The 18843-nt window shown below is 47.1% G+C and overlaps 1 protein-coding gene across 3 annotated transcripts in view; it reads right to left on the bottom strand.

Annotated features, from left to right (window-relative positions):
* Positions 1-257: 257 nt before the first annotated feature.
* The window catches only part of DSCAM (DS cell adhesion molecule), a 784307-nt gene continuing 765721 nt past the window's right edge, over positions 258-18843 (bottom strand). For all 3 annotated transcript variants that reach the window (XM_078071697.1, XM_078071718.1, XM_078071731.1), the window contains 3 exons: positions 14801-14998; positions 12967-13269; positions 258-770 (listed from right to left, as the gene is read on the bottom strand). In XM_078071697.1, the coding sequence (XP_077927823.1) occupies positions 418-770; positions 12967-13269; positions 14801-14998 (854 nt within the window). In that variant the 3' untranslated portion in view covers positions 258-417. The remainder of the gene's footprint in view (positions 771-12966; positions 13270-14800; positions 14999-18843) is intronic.

Below are 18843 nucleotides of genomic sequence, written 5' to 3'. Positions count from 1 at the left end.
ACTAAAGTCTCCCCCCTGCCCCCAAATCAGTGTTCCTTTTAAATTCACAAAGAGGGTAATTTTTTTCCCCGTTTTCATTCTTAAATCTTGTGTGATAGAACTTCCAGTCAGAAGGTTTAATTAGTCCCCCATGCACTTTGTAGAAAATCAGTAAAAATGCAATAACCTGTGAAGATCATAAAACTGGACTTCTTTCCCAAAAAATCAGATGCCCAGGCAGATGGAGCTCACACTCAGACAGAAAAAAAGCAGGAGAGTCTTTGCACTGTCTGTGGTTTCAGTATTTTCTCTTTTTTTTTTTTTAATATATTTTGGCAATTTTCTTTAATTATAAATATTGGAATTCCGTAAAAAAAAGGTAGCTTTGATTGAATTTTTTAAATTGTATTTACAACTGCTGTCCAGTCATGCTGTTTGTTATACCAGGGTGTAGGATTTTGCGTAGGGATTGTTTCCTTTCAAATGACCCCGAGAGTCGAGCAGCGATTCTTGGGAGCTGCTCATCTTAGCTGCCTGTCCCAGCTCTGCTCCCTCTCGCTGAGGTAATGTGGCCACGGCCCCCTGCTGCCACTGCTGTCCCTCTCTTGTGGAGGACGTGGAAGAGGAGGCCTCCATGGGGATTGGCTCAAGGACCGTGGGGCGCTTCAGGGTCCGACTTTTCTGAGGTTCCAAGCACGCTTGCCCTAAACTCAGGTCCCTGGTGGTGCCTGCACCGCTTCGGTTTAACAAAAAGTCCATTCTAAGGTATGGAGGCAAATGTATGAGGTCACCTGCAAAGAAACACAGAGCAGTTAGTTGGCTTCCTCATTTGCTAAGCAGGTGCTGAGTGCCATTCGGGTTTAGAGCTGGTGATGTTACTGTATCTGGCCGTGTTTTGCAAGACCCCTTGTCAGAGCTCACCACAAAGGCAGGTGGAATCATCCTCACCCCCATCCCACTAGGCATACGGTGAGCTGGCTTTTCTATGGCAAGTTACTGAGGCTCTTAAGTGTCATACTTCAGCCAGAGAAAAAGAGGTAACAAGATCCTTCAAAAGCCCACATTGGAAAGAAAAACATACCTCAAAGGCAACAGTGCACCCCAGGTATGAAGTGTGATGGACCGGACCCCGAATGCAATCAGAAGTGCTCCGGGGAGCACAGGGATTGAGGAGGGAGGCAGGGATACCAAGGAAAGGGTAATGCTCATTGGCTAGCCCAGTGCTTCTGTCTTCCCCCATACACACAAGGAGTGTTTGAGTGGCAGCAAGCTGGGTGAATGCAGGGGGCTCTTTCTGGCCACCCAGGGATGGAGGGGTTCACTATTTCAGCTCACTTGTAACTCTTTCATGCCCACTCAGTGGGCAGCCCTGGCTAGAAAACAGGCTGGGGGTGGGCTGTCCTGGAGCCAAGAGACCAGGTAGGAGGATGTGCAGGTTGAGGGGGGCATGGCAATGGTCTGAGCTCAAGGGACATCCACAGAATGTCAGGGGGAACGTAATGGTGAGGTATAAAGGGGCCCAAGGATCATGGCTTCCGAATGCAGGGTGGTGGGAGGGTGACAGGGAAGGATGTGTGGATTTTTATATATCCAATTTCCTCAAAGAGATGACCTGTCTTTCATTCTTGAGTTTAATAAGCAAATGACATTAATTTGCTCTTTTATTTACTTACATGACTATTATTCTTTTATCATTTTGTTCACATACTTGAGAAAATGTGGAATTCATTTACCTCCAGGGTTATTTAAAAATGTAGGTCAAGAGTGCCTCATGATGTTTCTGAGACCCAACTATATCTTGAATACTTGACATATTTGTAATGTGTTGAAACAGATTTGGGAATGAGTCTCTATCCCAGCAACTCCCCACTGAATGAACAGGGCTTATTAAGCCCTGGAAAAACAACAGCCTCATGGTCCCAGCTGGATTGCAGGATGCTCAGGTCCTAGATTAGGTGGAACAAATGTGTTTGAAATTAAAGACAAAGCCCATGATAATTGCCCTCTGCCTGCAGGGGCTCTCACTTAGATTTAGGGATCAGGAGGGTTAGGGTAGCTGAGAAAGGTGGGTGAGAATTTCCTTAATAATGGAAACAGTCCAGCGCCTACATCTTCGCAAACGAGGGCTACTTGTGTTTGCTTACTTTACTGCAGGTCTGCCAACTATCTCTGAATATCCAATATCTCTGAGTGATCCAGTTTCTCAGGCAAAGCTTTACTAAATTGCACGATGCTCTAATTAGCCCTTTCGACAGTGTGAATGCTGCAAATGTGTTCTCTTAATAATTCATGCACTTACGTGGAAGAAAGCACCAGAATAATCGGTGGTGAGCTTTGTTTATTAAAGGCACTTTATGTCCATTAAAATCCCACCCCATGTGCTTGTCCAAGTACCACTTGGGAAACTGGGTTCTGTAATCATCCATGCATCTTCTATGTTCTTCAGATGCCTACAGCTCTGAGGTAAATTGCGTGCTTATTACTCCAGCTAGAAGAGGAATGGAAACCGTGGCGACCGTCTGGATGTTGGCACACCTGCTTTTCTCAGCCCCCCACCCTCCGTCTGCCACCTGTTTCCATGGGAGAAACTAAATAAGGATCCTAACGGTGGGGATTAGGAGTAGAGGTCTAGAAGGCATTGTCTGCATTTAATCTGGGATCAGTCTCCTCGCTCATAAAATGGGAAGAATAGTAGAATCTACCACATAGAGTTGTGGTGAGGATTTAATTAGGTTATGCATATGAAAGGTTTACTGTCAGACATGTTCCTTCTCAGAAGGTCTTAAGTTATGGGCTGGAGACCGGCCAGGGCAGGAGCCGGGAACACTTCTTTCTACCTTAGTTTCTGTCTTCAGTGGGTTGGTTAGTGTCCACCCCTTCCGAAAGATATGTCCATGTCCCAATCCTCAGAATCTGTGAGTGTGATCTTTGTAGGAGAAAGTCTTTGTAGATGTGATTAAGTTAAGGATCTGGAGATGAAATCATCAGGACTGGAGGTGGGTCCTAAATCCAGTGACAGGTGTCTTTATAAGAAGATACAGAGGGAGACTGGGGACAGAGAAGGGAGAAGCCATGTGAAGAGGGAGGGAGAGGGTGGGGAGACGCGGCCACAAGGCAAAGAGCACCTGGAGCCACCAGGAGCTGGAGGAGGCGAGGAAGGGATTCTTTCCTAGAGAGGAAGCACTGGAGGGAGCACAGCCCTGCCGACACAGGATTTTGGAATTCTGCCCTTAGAACTGTGAGAGAATAAATCCGTGTTGTTTGGAGCCCCCCAGTTTGTGGCCCTGTGTTATGCCAGCCACGGGACACTCATACAGATGTCCTTCTTGCCTGGGAGGACCTCACTTGGAGCCTCTTTGAACACTTCTACTGTATGGGAACAGTCCCTGCTTATGTCACTCACAGGAAAGGAGGGAATTTCTCTTGAGAGACCAGTAACTGCACCCAACACGGTTGTGGTTTGCGGGGTCCCCACCCTGTGTTCTGACCCGTCACCCACCCTTCCCCCCCTACAGAAGCCAAGGCTGCCGCTCTTCCCCCAGTTCCTCTGCTCCCTGGGAAGCAGACACCTGTCCAGCTGGCCCCCAAAGACCCCCTCAGGACTAGGTTGGAGGTGGTTTTCCTGGAGTCTCCCTCCGGAGGGAGCAGGAGCCTCTTCGGAGGGAGCAGAAGCATCTTCGAAGGCATCTGAATCCGCAGGGAGCAGGTGTCTTGGTTCCTCACCATCCAGCCCTCCCAGCTGACCCACCCCTGGCCGCTGGACCCTCTCCATCTCTGTGGAGCAACACGCCCTGAAGCTAATCTGCCAGGACCCTCTGGAGGTGTCCCATGCACGTGAAAGCAGCAGTGACCCAGTAGGCGTTCAAGGATCTTTTTTGCTTTGAACTCCACAGTCACCTCCATCAGGCATGTGCGGCCCTCGACATCCTAGTGCATCAAGCCCCCGTCACCACAGACGCGGGCAGAGCCGAACCCTGGCCTTAGTGCGTGTCCAGGAAAGCCAGCTACAGCGGAGTTCGCCTCTGCTTCCAGCAAGGATTGAATCGCTTATGATCTAAGTTCCTCCTCTTTGTTTTACTCCTCCTTACCTCACCCCTTTCTCTCTCTCTCCTTCTTGTTTTGTCTTCCTTATGCGGCCACTCTCCTCCATGGAAATAAAAGGTGGAGGGAAGGGGTGAAATGGTGTGGGTAGGAGGTGGGGAGGAGACGGCAGCGGTGTGCAATGCAGTAACCACGGCACGACTGTGAGTAAAGTGGTGTGTGTGTGTGTGTGTTTGTGTGTGTGTGTATGTGTATATGTGTGTATGTATGTGGTTATGTGACTATGTGTGTGTATATGTGTGTGTGTATGTGCATGTATGTATGTGTGTGTGAGTGTGTGTGTGTGTCACAAAGACAGAGGGGAGGAAAACCCGGGAGGGAGAAGCAGACAGCACAAGGAGAGAATGAGGTGCACAGGAGAAAGGGACAGGAGGCAGGAAGACCTGGGCTCACGTTCTGACCGCTGGAAGGGAAAGGATCTGGGGACGCCAATGTCCCCTTCCACGTCTTCCTTCTGCCCCGCTTACCTAACTGTCCATACCTCTAGCACTTTCCTAGTTAGCTAAACCTATTAGCTACTTTCCCAAACCCAGCATGAGTACAAACGCAGTGACAGGGGGCTAGGAGCCTCAAATGAGCCTTTGGGGCACACTCCACCCACTGGTTCTTGTGGTACTTATTCATGCACTTGTGTGTCATGAACAGTCACCCCTCTGTGCTCTGGTCCTGAGGCCCACGGCCCTTGAGTCAGAGACGTGGGGTGAGGGCGAGGGTGGAGGGGCTGACACACCCTTGGCAAGAAGGGGCTCTGAGAGGCTGAGCTTAGGGGCTGAGGTGCTGGACTGGACTGGAGTCAGAGGGGCTGACAGGGGTGGTCAGGGCAGGGCGAGTGGGGGGAACGGAGCTGAGAGAGGCAGAGAGATGGATGGAGAGATGAGAGAGAGAGAGGGAGAGGGAGAGAGATGAGAGAGACACACACAAAGAGACAGAGAGATGAGAAAGAGACAGAGAGATGAGAGACAGAGAGACAGAGATGGAGAGACAGAGAGACAGAGGGGGGATGAGAGAGGTGGAAACACACACACACACACATACACACACACAGGTAAGCAGAAGGAAGGGACACAAGACAGAACTGGGGGGGGGGGATGAAAATGGGAGACAAAGAGCCATAAATAGAGAAAAGCTGATGGGACGCAGCAGAGGAATGCGGGAAGGACTCTGCCACGCAGACCCTCAGGGTGTGGATCACAGGTGAGGATGTGGCCCTCTCCCCTCGCCTGGCCACACCTGTCCACCCCTGGGGCCTCCGCATCCGGGGCATTTCTCCGAACTCTTTGCCTCCTCAGCCTGCAGCCCCCAGATCACAGGCTGCCCTTCCCCTGCCCCTGTGACTCCCACCTTGAGGGACCAGGGGCGGCTCAGCCATTATTCAATGTTATGCCTTATTGTCGACATCATGGTCCATTCCTCATTTTCCTGTTACCGCCTATTATCTCTGAGAGTTCACACTAAACAAGTGGCATCAATTTCTCCCTCTCTCCCTAACCACCTTGCTCACGGGCGCCTTCACAACTCCTCATCCCCAGACCCCCTAATGGTCCCTCATCCACCAGCAGGTGGGTATTCGAAGCTTGCTATCCTCCCCAAGAGGGCCTTCAGGCCATGGTTGGCCCCATCACCTGAAAACTGCTATGGTAAACCTGCCTCGCTCATCTGAAACCAGGAGATGCCCTTTCCTATCAGGAAAGCCAAACTTCCTGAACTTTCTCAGTAGAGTCAGACGCAAACACAAAGTCTGAATGCACTTGAGCTTTGGAAGAAGGATGGCAAAAACCGATATTGAAAAAGAGCAAAAATTCATCCATTCAGAAGATCTATAATGGATGTGCATTCCATGAATCTATTCTTAGACAGTGCTTCCTGCCGTTTGGTGTGCACACACTAGGGAAGGAAAGGTCTAAAGTTGAGATCAGTGGTTCTCAGCAAAGAGGGATTCTGCCCCCAGGAGGCGAGTGGCAATGTCTGAAGACTATTTGGATGTCACAGTGGGGGTGGCTGCTACCGGCCTTTCCTGGATGCAGGCTAGGGATGCCGCTCAACATCCTACAAAGCACAGGACACTACCACCATCCCCCCATGCCTCCAATCCTCCAATGCTCATTGTGCTGCTCCTGAGAAACCATAGTTTAAAGGGGCTAAAGTTCACAATTCCAAGTGGACCCTTATTTTGCTTTAATTTTATTTGAAAAACATTTCATTCAATCAGAATAAGGAATTGTACTGCTCAGCATCTACTAGTCCACAAGGAGTTATGGCCTCAGTTCTTGGGAGAAAGTGAGGGGTGGGTCCCATGGAACGGCAGTCACAGGGTCTTCTTCCAACTTTGTCTGATGAAGTGGGAGCTTCGGTTGGGATAAGAACATGAGCTAGAGATTCTGGGCTTCCTGTAAAAATCTTGCCTTTACTTCTAAATGGTTCTGTGACCCCCTTCAAGTTTTGCATCTTATCTTTAGTCAAGTGAAAGAGGCACGGTCATTTCTAAGGGCACCTTCAAGTCCGAAAGAATCTTTCTTATGCTCTTTACTATCTCACCTGTGAAAACTGGGTAAGCACAATGCATTAGGAATTTGAGGATAAGTATGAAACAAACGAATGCATTTTTGGGAGCCTAAAATTCTGAGGCACATGGCAAGAGCCTTCTTCCCCCTCCTATGCAACACTTCATTAGCACCTGTGAAAGCATGCACAGGCTTTCACAACAAATACGTGTGGAAAGAAAGTGAATCAGAGTCCCTGGGGGCTTAGCTCTCCTCTGGGGCCATCTAAAAAGGAACTTTCATCAATTTCTAATAAGGCTTCACATCTGCGCTTGGATGGAGCTGGGTATTGACGCAAAGGTAAGAAGCAAAGGATGCTTACCTTGGCTTCTAGCAATTTCAATAAGAACCACATAGATCAGACTTGTATGATGGCACAGCATCAAAGAGCTAGTTACAAAGGGAGAGAGCATGGAGTTTGCCCATTCTGGAGGCAAGCGAGATCTAACACTTTTTTAGTTTAATATTAATGCTGCAGCAAGGTAATGAAAACTTGTAAATGAACCTCTCTTGGTAAATGAATCTTCACTCCCAAATGGCCACCAGGAAAACCCCTAAATAAATAATGCGAGATTGATAACCAGAGTTCCACGTACACAGATTCTGTTACCATTCTTGGCTTGTACTTAGAGGCCTCATGCATTTTTAAGGGCTCATCAATATTGCAATCCTCCTATTCATTGGTGAACTTCTAAAACTACACTGAGGTACGAAGTGGGGCTTTGAGTTTGTTGCTGCTTACGATTCTTTAGAAATAAAGTAGTTCTGAATAAAAATCAGGATTGGAAAATCTGCTCCAGCATTTAGGCCAGGTCAGAATCACTTAGCTGGGCGTTTGGAGCACCCAGTGTGGAAGGGTCCGTGAGGTTCAAAGAAGCTCCAGCTCCTGCATAAGACCCCTGAGGACCCACACACTGGGGACCACGGAGGAGGAAGCCTGCTTGGGAGGCTTGTGCCTGCTTCACTGTGGGGCTGGCAGACCCGTCTCCACAACCCTGTGCATCCTGAGTCATCCCACGGAAGGACTGAGTTAACCTGGAAATGAGAGGATTCTAGGCAGAGGGAATATACGTTTGTGGAGTTTAGGAGCCCAGAGAGCAGGAGTCATGACCAGTGAGGAAGACAGGGCTGACTACTTGAAGCCCTGTGAGTCTCTATCCTGAGCATTCGGCAACTACACGAGGGATTTCAACATGAGAGCATCCACCACACCACTTGAATTTAAGGTTTCTTGCTCCCCAGTTTGGGATATAGGATGCATTAGAAGTTGGTGCCAGTTCTGTCCACACAGGACCCCATTGAAATATGATGGTCTTTGCTGTCTTCTTACCTTTTTGTACATTCCCAGCACCTTCCGGTTATCATGACATCTCACTGGGGAGTGTGTGTGTGGGGGTGGGGGGAAGAGGTAGCCCCTGTCTTCCAGAAGCTGGATTTTGCCTTGTTTCTTGGATTTCCTCATTTATCTGTCTTGTGTCTTTAGGTCTCTTTCTGCTGTTTATGATACTACCTGCTATTCTGATGAACTAAGGAGACTGTGAGAAGTGTTGGTTTAATATATTAACATTATTATGTCTTAGGAGAATACCTGGCATAGTATCTTTTCACAGAGAAGGTATTCAATAAATATGGGTTGAATAAATGAGTGTAATAGATTTGTGTTTTCACAGGGCCTTTTTGGAGATGCAGTGAACTTTCACTGTGGTGAACCTTTTAGCTCGTCATCCGTGGCACTGGAATCTAGAAACTTCCTTCTGGCCACCCAGCAGGACACAGGTGGGCTTCCTACCTCTCCCTTACAAGTTATCAGGCACAGACCTCCTCCTTACCTTGTACCACCCATGGACTCCCCAGCAACTAAAGCTGAACCCCAATAAGCTGACCAAGAAAATCAGTGAGCTAGGGGCTCGGAGTTGGAGAAAAGGCAGTCAGAACAAAAGGACACACACTTAGTAACTGGCGGACGTACACAAGAGCAGCATCTACGATAAATCCACAGGAGCACTCGGAAAGGTGAGACGACTCGGGCCCCTGGAGCCAGTGGAAGAAAGGGGAGGAGGTCGGTGCAAAAGGCAAGTGGGCTTTGAGTTCCAAGCTTGGGACCCTTCGTAAAGAGTCCCACCATCACTTCACGGGTCCTGGAGACATCAGACTAAAATAACAAGATGGTCTTTAAGAAGGTGAAGTCAAAAATGCACATTAAAGAGATCAGTTTCCTAGCAGTGAGCCAGGACGGGCATGGTGAAATATGTAGGTCTACCCAGGGCAGGTGTGCATAGCAATATTCGGAGGTGCTGTTCATGGCCTCCAGGTCCTTCTAACTTTAAATACTATGGGAGTATTTGAAAGTTTGTCAGCTCAGAGCTAACTGTTGCTCTGGGTGGTGAATATGAAGCTCATTCCAATCTCCTGCCTTAGCTCTTCCTCTGCCCACACCACTGTCTCTTTAGGATGTCTGCTGGGCTTTCTCTGCCCCATTCACCTTAGATCTCAGCTCACAATTCATTGCTCCAAGAGGCCTTCCTAGACCATTATCCCCAACCCCCGACCCCACGCCAGACTTGATCCCCTTCCCCAATTACTTCTTTTCCCAGCACTTATCATGATCTGAAACTGTGTTATTTGCTTATTTGATCAGTGTCTGTCTCCCCCACCAGGAATATAAACTCCCTTCGGATGGGGTCTTTGTGAGTCTCGTCTATCGCTGTATCTCCAGCTCTGAAAGCGGGACCAGTTATCGAGTGGGAGCTCAAAAAAGACATGCTGAAGTTAGAAAGGGGGCTGGGAGGCTGGGAGGGAAGAAGCAGAGGCATCTCTGGAAGGATGGAGGCCAGAGCAGCAGAGTGTGCATGGTGTGCACGCCTGTTTGTGTCCATGAGGAAGTATCAAAGATACTTGCACTTGAAAGGAGACCTTTTCCATAGCTCTTAGAATAGCATTCATGATGGAAATTTCAAAATCTCATTGTAATGAGTGCAAAAAAGAGGAGAAGGATGCAAAATCCGAGGCATGGGACCCCAGTCGCCCAACCCAAAGGGGCGAAGGGAGGGGAGATACAGAACTGCTTGAGAGGAACCCAGTGTGGCGCCTTGGGTCAGGAGGAGGGAATCCGCGCTAGGTGACCTGCAGGGAGCAGAGCTCCCGTCCGCAGGTGGCGAGGGAGATGCAGGATTTTTGGCAGTGAAGATCTCTGGAGTCTAATTCTGATTCAAGAGCCAGCATGAAAACCACATGGGCTTCAGAGGGGGAACAGCACGATCACAGTGACAGCTGAGAAGCGAAAGAGCAGCTTTCGTTGGAGGGTGCTGCTGGAGCGGAGGCCAGTGTGTCCTTCAGGTAAGCACCTCTCGCTCCACACTCTTCCATTCTCCTAAATGCACACACGCAGAAGATTGTGAGGGATGGCGTGAATGGATCTGAACACTGCAAACCAAAAACTGCTTCAGGTAACTGGTTGCTCAGAGAACCAACAAGTTGGCAGCAGTCTGTGATCCTTTCCGACTGGAAAACCTCAAGTGTGTTCATTACAGGAGGGACTAATGAGCATATATTTAAGGCTGGGGTCCCAGAGTGTGAGTGCAGAGATCTAAAGGGGCTGACACTTCTCCTGCTGCTCAGGGGGCCAGGATGCATTCGGTTGCATATGTGAAGCTTTAAATTGATTTAAGTAGCTTCGTGCGAGGGTATTTCTTGATTGCATAGGATAAACTCATGAATAAAGGAGCAGCCACAATCCAAGAATGTTAGAAACTGGCTTAGAATGCTACCTGAACCCAAGAACAGGTACCGTAACCTAAGTATTGGAAGTTGCCTTGACTGAGAGGGAAAGAAGTTGCTTAACCTTCCAGCTATTTCTCAGAGGAAGATAGAGTTTTATTTGTTTGTCTGGTTTGTCTTTTGTTATTAAAGATGGAAATAACCATCCCTTATTGTAGAAAATGAAACCATAGCACAACTGGCATTTTATTTAAAATAAAAAAGTCCTAAAAATTCAGTAAATTCAAAATTCAGGTACTGTTAAACATCTAAAGTGAGATTCTGATGTTTGCCTTCTGTGTGAGGCATCACATTTCGTGGGGAGCTTCCCTTCATCTGTGGAAGAGGTGTCCTTTTGATTTGTGAAGAGCAAGAATAGAAAATAAATCACTTTGTTTAAAGGTAAGCTGGAAGATGGGGTCGACTTGAATGTTCTCTTATATTTTACTAAGAATTTCTAATAATTGCCATGTTTTAACCAATTGGCTAGTCTTGTCATCATCACAACTATGATAGATGCATTCATTCAATATATTTATTAAGCACCTACTATATGTATCAGACACAGTGACAGGAGCATATATTCAGTGCTACTAAGTCATTTAAAATATTTCTTGAGTGCTCACTGTACTGCCAGATTAAGTGCTAGAGGTAATCGGGGAGAGAAGTAGGAAGGCAATGAAGACATGTTTTCTGTCTTCCTGGAGCCAGCATCTGGCCATCCCAGGATGTCTGTGACCTCCGAAGAGAAACAAACAAAAGAGGGAAGGAGGAGAGGAGCCAGCAGCTCATCTGGAGACCACACCGGAGTCACCATGAGAATCCCAACAACAGCGTCAATAAGGCAAAAACAGAAACAACAACACTAACCACTTTACCTAAATTATGCTACACATGTCTCACACCAGGGTCACGCCCATTTTACAGGTGGGGCAACTGAAGGCCACCAAGACTAAACAACATGCCCAGAGGCACATTTTCTCCTTTCCTGTGTTCCTCCGCCTCAGGCTTAACAGCCACAAAGAGCTTATGTTTTTATCCTATGTTTTTCTGCATTTGCCTTGCAAATAAATGCCAACAACAAGAAATGCCTGAAATAAAAACACCCACAAATAAAGCTCATCTTCTCCCTGAGGAGGTAGACAGAATGAGAATAAATGAAGCCATCATTCTTTATTGTATGCTGGCATGAATCTTGACTCAGTTTGGAAGATTAGTTGCTGGATAGACAATTCTTATTTTATATATTTTTATGCATTTATAAGGCTCATTTCAGCTGGGCTATATGCCATAAAACCCAAGGGAATTGCAGTAATTTAAAAGTGAAGATAAATTTTTGAAATAAGACTAGTAGAGTAGTTCAGAAAATGGGAAAAGAGGAAATAAAACTGGATTCAACAAGACTGGATAGGCCGGTCCACAGAGGAAAGACTGGATAGGCTGGTCCACAAAGGAAAGTCTTTGGCAGCTATTTCAGGGTGAAGAAGAAGAAGGAGTGATTCTTCAGATGAGAAGTACCACTGGCTGCCATGGTTGGATTCAGTATATAGATGTATTTATTTGCCCTCTACAATGGTTTGCAGATATCTGATCCAATACTTGAAAACTGTGGGTCTCCACAGAAAAACCAAGATTTCTGGCTTCTCTTGAGAAAGTCACTCATCCTGACCCCCCATTTCCACTTGGGATGAGTTGGTGGGAACATACTGGAGTCTATCCCCTCTAGATAGTCTGTGAACTCAAACTGTCTATCATGCATCACCCCCCTTCTCCTTGCTCCCCATCCTCTTCACTTACGCATGTGATCTGCCAGACCCTGCAGGCCTTAGAGCTCAGAGCTGCCATCCACACACCAAGTAGTCTCACACACCCAGTCCACTCTCACAGGCTCAAGGCAAAGATTGAACAGTGGCTGACCAAACCCCAGCCAGTCACTGTCACTTTGGGTAGCTCAATGAAACCAAGGCCCAAGCATCGGCCCACTGGTAAGACCTCTCTCCTTCTGAAAGTCCTTGGTACAGCAGCTTTAAAGCAAAGGCCCCCGTGTTTGAGCCTCCTCTCATCACATGATGGGGTCTCCCTCTCTCCAACCTGAGCTCCTTGGGCTCTCGGATTGCTTGAACAACAGAATATGGCAGAAGCGATGTGTCACTTTCCAGGCCCAGCCTTAAGAGACTGGCTATTTCTATTGTTTGCCTGTCAGGACGCCTGCTTTAGAACCAAGCTGCCATGATATGAAGAAGCTGGAGCCACCTTGGGGAGAAACCCACCCAGGGAGGACACGACCAGCACCAGGCTGCCAGGTGAGGGAGCCGTTTGGGAAGGGCTCCTCTATACCTAAGTGAGCCTCCCCAGTGACACGGCTGGAGCAGAGATGAGCTGTCCCCACCAAGCCTTGACTACATTTCAGATGTGTAAACAAAATAACTGACTGTCGCTGTTGGAAACCCATAAGCTTTGGGGTGGTTCATTACACAGCAACCTGTAAACAGAGCCCCAAATCCAAACACCAGGACGGGCTTTCATAGCAGACGGGGTGAATCAGGAAGATGTGTCTCCTATACAGTGGTCCACGCATTGCTTTTCTCACCTGGCCGATGTGCCTTTGGAACCGCCATGTTCATCACTCGACCTCCATCCTGAGGTTTGGGGGGAGATGCAGTGAACCTGCAGATCCCCGATTCTGAAGGGGTGCTGGAGGTCAGACTGTCTGTGTACTCGTTTGTCCCTGCCGTCAACTGTTCAGATGATGTGTCTGATATGAAGCACTCTGTGATGGTGAACTTGGCGTGCCTCAGTTGCTCTTCCATCTTGGCATGCTCGTAGGCTCTGGCCAGTTCTTCGTAAGTGGAGGAGGCACTTTCTGTGGAGACCATGCTGCTTCGCGCTCGATCTGTCGCGTGTAAAAGAGAGAACAAGACGGATCAATTATTGCCTTATGGCCCCACTGGATGGCCATCCCTGGCTTGTGGCTGTCTCTCCCAGATCCTTGTACCACCTGGCAGGGGTCCTGGGTCTTTGACTGAGAACTGCCTCTGTCACCGTGGGGCCTGCTCTGTGCGCCTCGGTAAAGTGGGCTCAGAGAACTTTGTTTCAGTGGAATTGTTCCCAGCCTGGATGCCTCCGTCAATCAGCAATGCTTAAAAAATTCTGTGTCTCAGGACATCTGGGTGGCTCAGTCTGTTAGGTGCCTGTCTTTGGCTCAGGTCATGATCTCAGGGTCCTGGGATCAAGCCCCACATCAGGTTCCCTGCTCAGTGGGGGGGGTCCTCCCTCTCCCTTTGTTGCTCCCCCTGCTTGTGCGCGTGCTCTCTCTGTCAAATAAATAAATAAATAATCTTTAAAAGAAATTCTGTGTTTCGTTAAAATGATTGGGAACTTGGTGTACACAGACGGCAGTGTCCACCCCCTGCTCTGACTTGCGAATCAGCCTGTTCCATAGAGACTCTAACTGGCCTGAATGGTTTGAGCTCTGAAGTTCGGCTCCTCTAGCCCCAGCTTGGCAAGGAGGACGTGACGGTGGTTGCAAATGAAGCCCAGGACGACGCATGAAATTGGCCAGTAGGAAGAATGGCCCCTGGTCCCTCAGACCATCCTTTGTGATCGCCACATTTTATGGGGCCCAGAGAGCCACAAGGACCGGAGGAGGAGCGTCTTGGCCAGAGGAATCTCTATTTTACACACTAAAAAGTTTCGAATCACCTCTGTGGAACTCTGAGACTCTTCTGAGAGAAATAACAGCCATAAAAATAAATGTACAGGGTAACACTCCACCTTTGGAACACTATTTTTAAAGTGTATCAGCCAGAACAAAAGAAAATGAGTATGAAAATTTCCTACAGCTATTAGGTTTAGATATAATTTCTTTTCAAAAGTTAAGGTGGGGGGTGGGACAAGCCGATGCTATTCTTAGGCCCTGTCTTCTCTCCAAAGTGAAATCTTTGTTGGTGGCACAGACTAGATGACTTACCTTATAATCAACCCCTGCTTAATTGTCAAAAGGATCAGCCTGTATTCCCTATAGAGGGTGCTATGACCTTGTCATGAAATTTCAAGTGCAGCCTCTTAAACCCAGAGATGGTAGTGGGTCATGTGCCCTCAGAGTATAATCAGGAATTTTTGAAATCATGTGGGTGAAAATTTTAAAGTATCTGTGTTTCTCTTAGCTGGGTAGGAACTGAAAGGAGAGAAGACCATGAGTCTGAGATTCAAGACACCTGCAAAATAGATGCCTTTTGGTTCTGCTTTGCAGAAATCACTGGGCCCCGGGCATCATCAATGCTGCATGGTTGTATTGGTACCTGTTACTTAAACAGTCTAACAATTTGAAAATGACCTTGAAGGAGCATAAGTAGGAGCCTCTGAAGCCCATCTGTGGGCCATGCTTGTCCCCAGGGTTGAGGAGGAGGCGTGCAGACCCCTACCTGTGTCTTGTGAGGGGCTGACACTGTAGCTGTCACTCTCCTTGTCCATTGATCCCGCAGCCCTGGGCGTCGGCAGCCTCCAGTCTGTGGTGAGGGTGTGTGCTGAAATGGTGGGGTGGGGTCTGTTGAGGGTCCACTGGCTGGCATAGCGGTTTCTTGCTGTGGGTCCTGCCTTTGCGTTCCTCCTGGTGGTGGGATCTGTGAAGAGCCAAGAATAATGTATGTCTTAGTGTCTAGGAGTATGGTCAGTCATGATCCAAGTGTTGAGAGTGGTTCTCTCCACCCAGCCCTAAGACCCCCCTGCAGGATTCATGCCTCCAGGAAGCCTTCCCTGACTGCCCCTGTCCAGAGCATTCATTTTCTTTCTCTTATGGTCTGAGACATTTTTGTGAAATGTAAACATTTAAAAAAGTCCTGTGGGGGGCGGGAGAGAACATTAGATTTGGACTCAGGAGTTATGGACTGAATGTCCACATCCTAACCCCTAGTACCTCAGAATGTGACCTTATTTGGAAGTAGGTTCATGGCAGATGTCATTAGTTATGATAAAGTCAGATTGGAGTAGGGTGGCCTTCAATCTAACATGAGTGGTGTCCTTCTAAGAACAGGAGACAGACACACAGAGGGAAGACAGCCGTGGAACAATGGAGGCAGAGATTGAAGTGCTGCAGCTGTAAGCCAAGGAATGTCAAAGATTGTCCGCAGCAACCACTGGAAACTAGGCAGAGGCGAGGAAGGACCCTTCTCTACAGGTTTCAGAAAGGGCGGGACTCTGCTGACATCTTGCATTTGGATTTCTGGGCCCCAGAACGGTGAGACAATAAATTTCTGTTCTTTTAAGCCACCCCAGTTTGTGGTATGTTGTAATAGCAGCTCTAGGAAACAATACAGTGTTATTGTGGTTTTGTATTTACTCATTCCCTTGAGTAGGACTGTTTTACTCATCAACTAAATTGCAAGTTCCTAGACCAGGAGGATGATACCTTTTTGTCTGAATACTCTCTTAGTTTTTTGCATATGGTAACATCTTTTCAACAGAATTGTGTGAACTTTGTCAAAGTTCAAAGATATGGGTCATTCAATGAAGAGCACACGGTTAATCAGTGTCTGAATTTTATATGTCTGCTGTCTTCAAAAACAGAGATTTACATATATAGAGGCAGGTGCCAGATGGGTTTCATTTTCTCTAAATCTGGAACCAAAGACAGCAGGTCAATGAGGTGGACAGAGTTCTTAGTTCAGCTCTTTGGCTGGACACTGGAGTGGACCATAACACTGTCTTTTCTGGAATTTTGTGGAATAAGGGAAAGGCTCAGTGACCTGGACTGATTTTTCTTGGGCTCCAGCTTGAAGGCCACATAAGGTCCTAGATGGAACTTTTTCCACCATTGAATTCTCTTCTTCTCAAAAAGGAATCTTATGCAGTTATATTTCAAAATGGTCTGGCCACCTCTCAACACTGCAGTCGATATTTACTGCTCAGCACTAATGAAGCAGGATCAAAAGATCAACAGAGAGAGAGCCAACACTTGGCATTGGGACAATGACTTACTAATGTGTTTTCGTGGGCCTGGAAGTCTCTCTAGGGCAGGGGTCAGGTGTTCATCCTTGGGTCCATTCACAGAGCCTATGATAATCTCTGGTATACAGAGTCCCCTGGATGAACACACATAGCCCAGGGTCACTTTATGGATGAGGCAACGGACGCTCAGAGAGAAGTGACACAGCTATTAAGTGGTAAGTAGGGAGCCCAAGACGCCATGGATTGGTTCAGAGATTGCCCAGCACTTGACCACCCAGATGTCCCCACCCTGGACACCTAAGTATTTAATACAGTGTCCCTGTGACACTGAGTCCTTTGTAATGCCATTTTGGATCACGGGAGGCAAGACACTTGAAAGGGGTGAAGGGACTTTCTTTTCAAATGGAGGATTTTCCTCTTTGCAAATTCTAGTTATTGGACTTTGAACCGAATCCATCATTCTACAGTGCTGGAGAGAAGCATTAAAATGGCAGCCAAATCAATATATTTTAAGATTTCCTGGGTCATCAAAATGCTTCATCTTGGTGCATATTCTTTGGGGCATTGATTTTAAGACACATTTCATCCCTTACTTGCAAAATTCCACAGAAGACTTTATTGGAAGATGTATTTTTTTTTTTTTGCCTTGATTAGAATGTAAATGTGTTATGCTCGAACGCCAAGCTCTCTGGACAGCAAGGTATGAATGATAATTGTGTTTCTCTACTGAAATGCTAGGAGAGAGGTCCTCAAAGAGATAGAAAAATATTCTCACGGGTAGGAGGCTAAGTATCTTCCAGGTACGATGGACTTCCTAAGTAGAGCTTCAATAAATGGAGCTTGTTATTTAAATGCTAATGAATCTTTCCCCAAAAATTACCCTGTCCCTTACATAAGATTTGAGGATTCTCATTTTCTTTTAAAAATTTTTTGAAGGTTTTCATTTTTATTCTTCTTTATGTTTCTTGCAGCTACAGCTGTGGATCAGATTTACTCCTGGCACGGATGCTTGGGCAGCGGGGCTGGGTGGGTGGGTGGGGATCAGTCTGATCTTCCCACTTCAAGGACACTATTTCCTCAAACTCCCAAACCCTCCCCTGTGTTTCTTCCCGCTGACCCGCCCACCCATAGTGGGGCAGGACCGTAGCCCCTTTCTCACTGAGATCACCCTGTGTGGAAAATTCCATGGTAACGTTGTACATGTCAGCCTCTATTCAAAGCCACAACTCTTTTCAAGTTAATTTTGTTCGTTATCCTTTTTTTCTAGATGAGGACAGTTTTACCAGTGGCCTGATAACGTTGGAAATATAGGTCATGATATTACTTTCCCTGAACCACAGGCTGCAATTCTGTTCTGCTCTAAGCAAGCATCCTAGAGGCGAAATCATCTCAGTAGGTAGAATATTGGGGTGGTTGACACTTTTTTTTTTTTAAAAGATTTTATTTATTTGACAGAGCGAGATACACAGTGAGAGAGAGAACACAAGCAGGGGGAGTGGGAGAGGGAGAAGCAGGCCTCCTGCAGAGCAGGAAGCCCGATGCGGGGCTCGATCCCAGGACCCTGGGATCACGACCTGAGCCGAAGGCAGATGCTTAATGACTGAGCCACCCAGGCGCCACCGACACATTTTTTTTTAATAATCAGGTTTTGGGAGCTGTTTTATACCTGAGCCGAACTCTTCGGTATGATAGCTCCTAAGATATCAGCTAAAATAAAAATCTGACTTGGACCCTACTTGGTAGCCTCCTTTGTAGGCCTTACCAGGTAATCTACTAAGGAAATAAATGTTGAGATTTACTGCCCCTGCATGGAAAGCATTTTGTTCGGCTCCCCACCACTCTAATATAAATACAACTTAGTGATGAGCCATCACGCTTGCTGAACAGCTAACAAATTAGAAGGTAAGTGATACAAATAACTCTTGGCCTTTCAAGACTGAGTCTGAACCTAAATTAAGCTTTTCTGCCCACTGAATCAAATTATTTTAATTATCCTGAATTCGGGATAAGAGAGGATTTTGTGGCTAATAGGGTTATAAAACATGTCATGTGTACTGTGATCTGGGTATTAATCTGTTTTTATTCTCTGGCTTTTGCTGTCCTATCTCGTAGGTGCTGCGGCCTCCACTGCATGTGGTGATGATGCTGTGGGGCCTGAATATTCCCATCACGTAACGAACAAGTATTTACCAAGGGCTCATTATACACGGGACACTCCTCGCCTACATCAGGTATTTTCCTGCAGTATGATGTCATGTACAATTCTGCGTGATGGGGTGTGCATTGGTTTTCAAAGTCTAAATGAAAAAAGAGTCAATCCAGGTTGTGAACTCTTCTTATGTAAGTCTACTCAGCCCCTAGATGTCCCCTAAGAAGCGTCATCTCCACTTAACAGCACTTAACAGTGTTTGAGTTAGGTTGCCTGCCTTTGACCCAGTTTCACTACTTGCTGGTGGTAAGCTCATCAGACGTGCCCACTTCCCTCATCTCAGACCTCACCCACCCACAGGGCTGTTGTGAC

Source organism: Halichoerus grypus, chromosome 1, assembly GCF_964656455.1.
Source record: "Halichoerus grypus chromosome 1, mHalGry1.hap1.1, whole genome shotgun sequence".
NCBI lineage: Eukaryota > Metazoa > Chordata > Mammalia > Carnivora > Phocidae > Halichoerus > Halichoerus grypus.
Note: the sequence above shows the minus strand (reverse complement) of the source record. Positions and strands in the feature narration are given on the sequence as shown.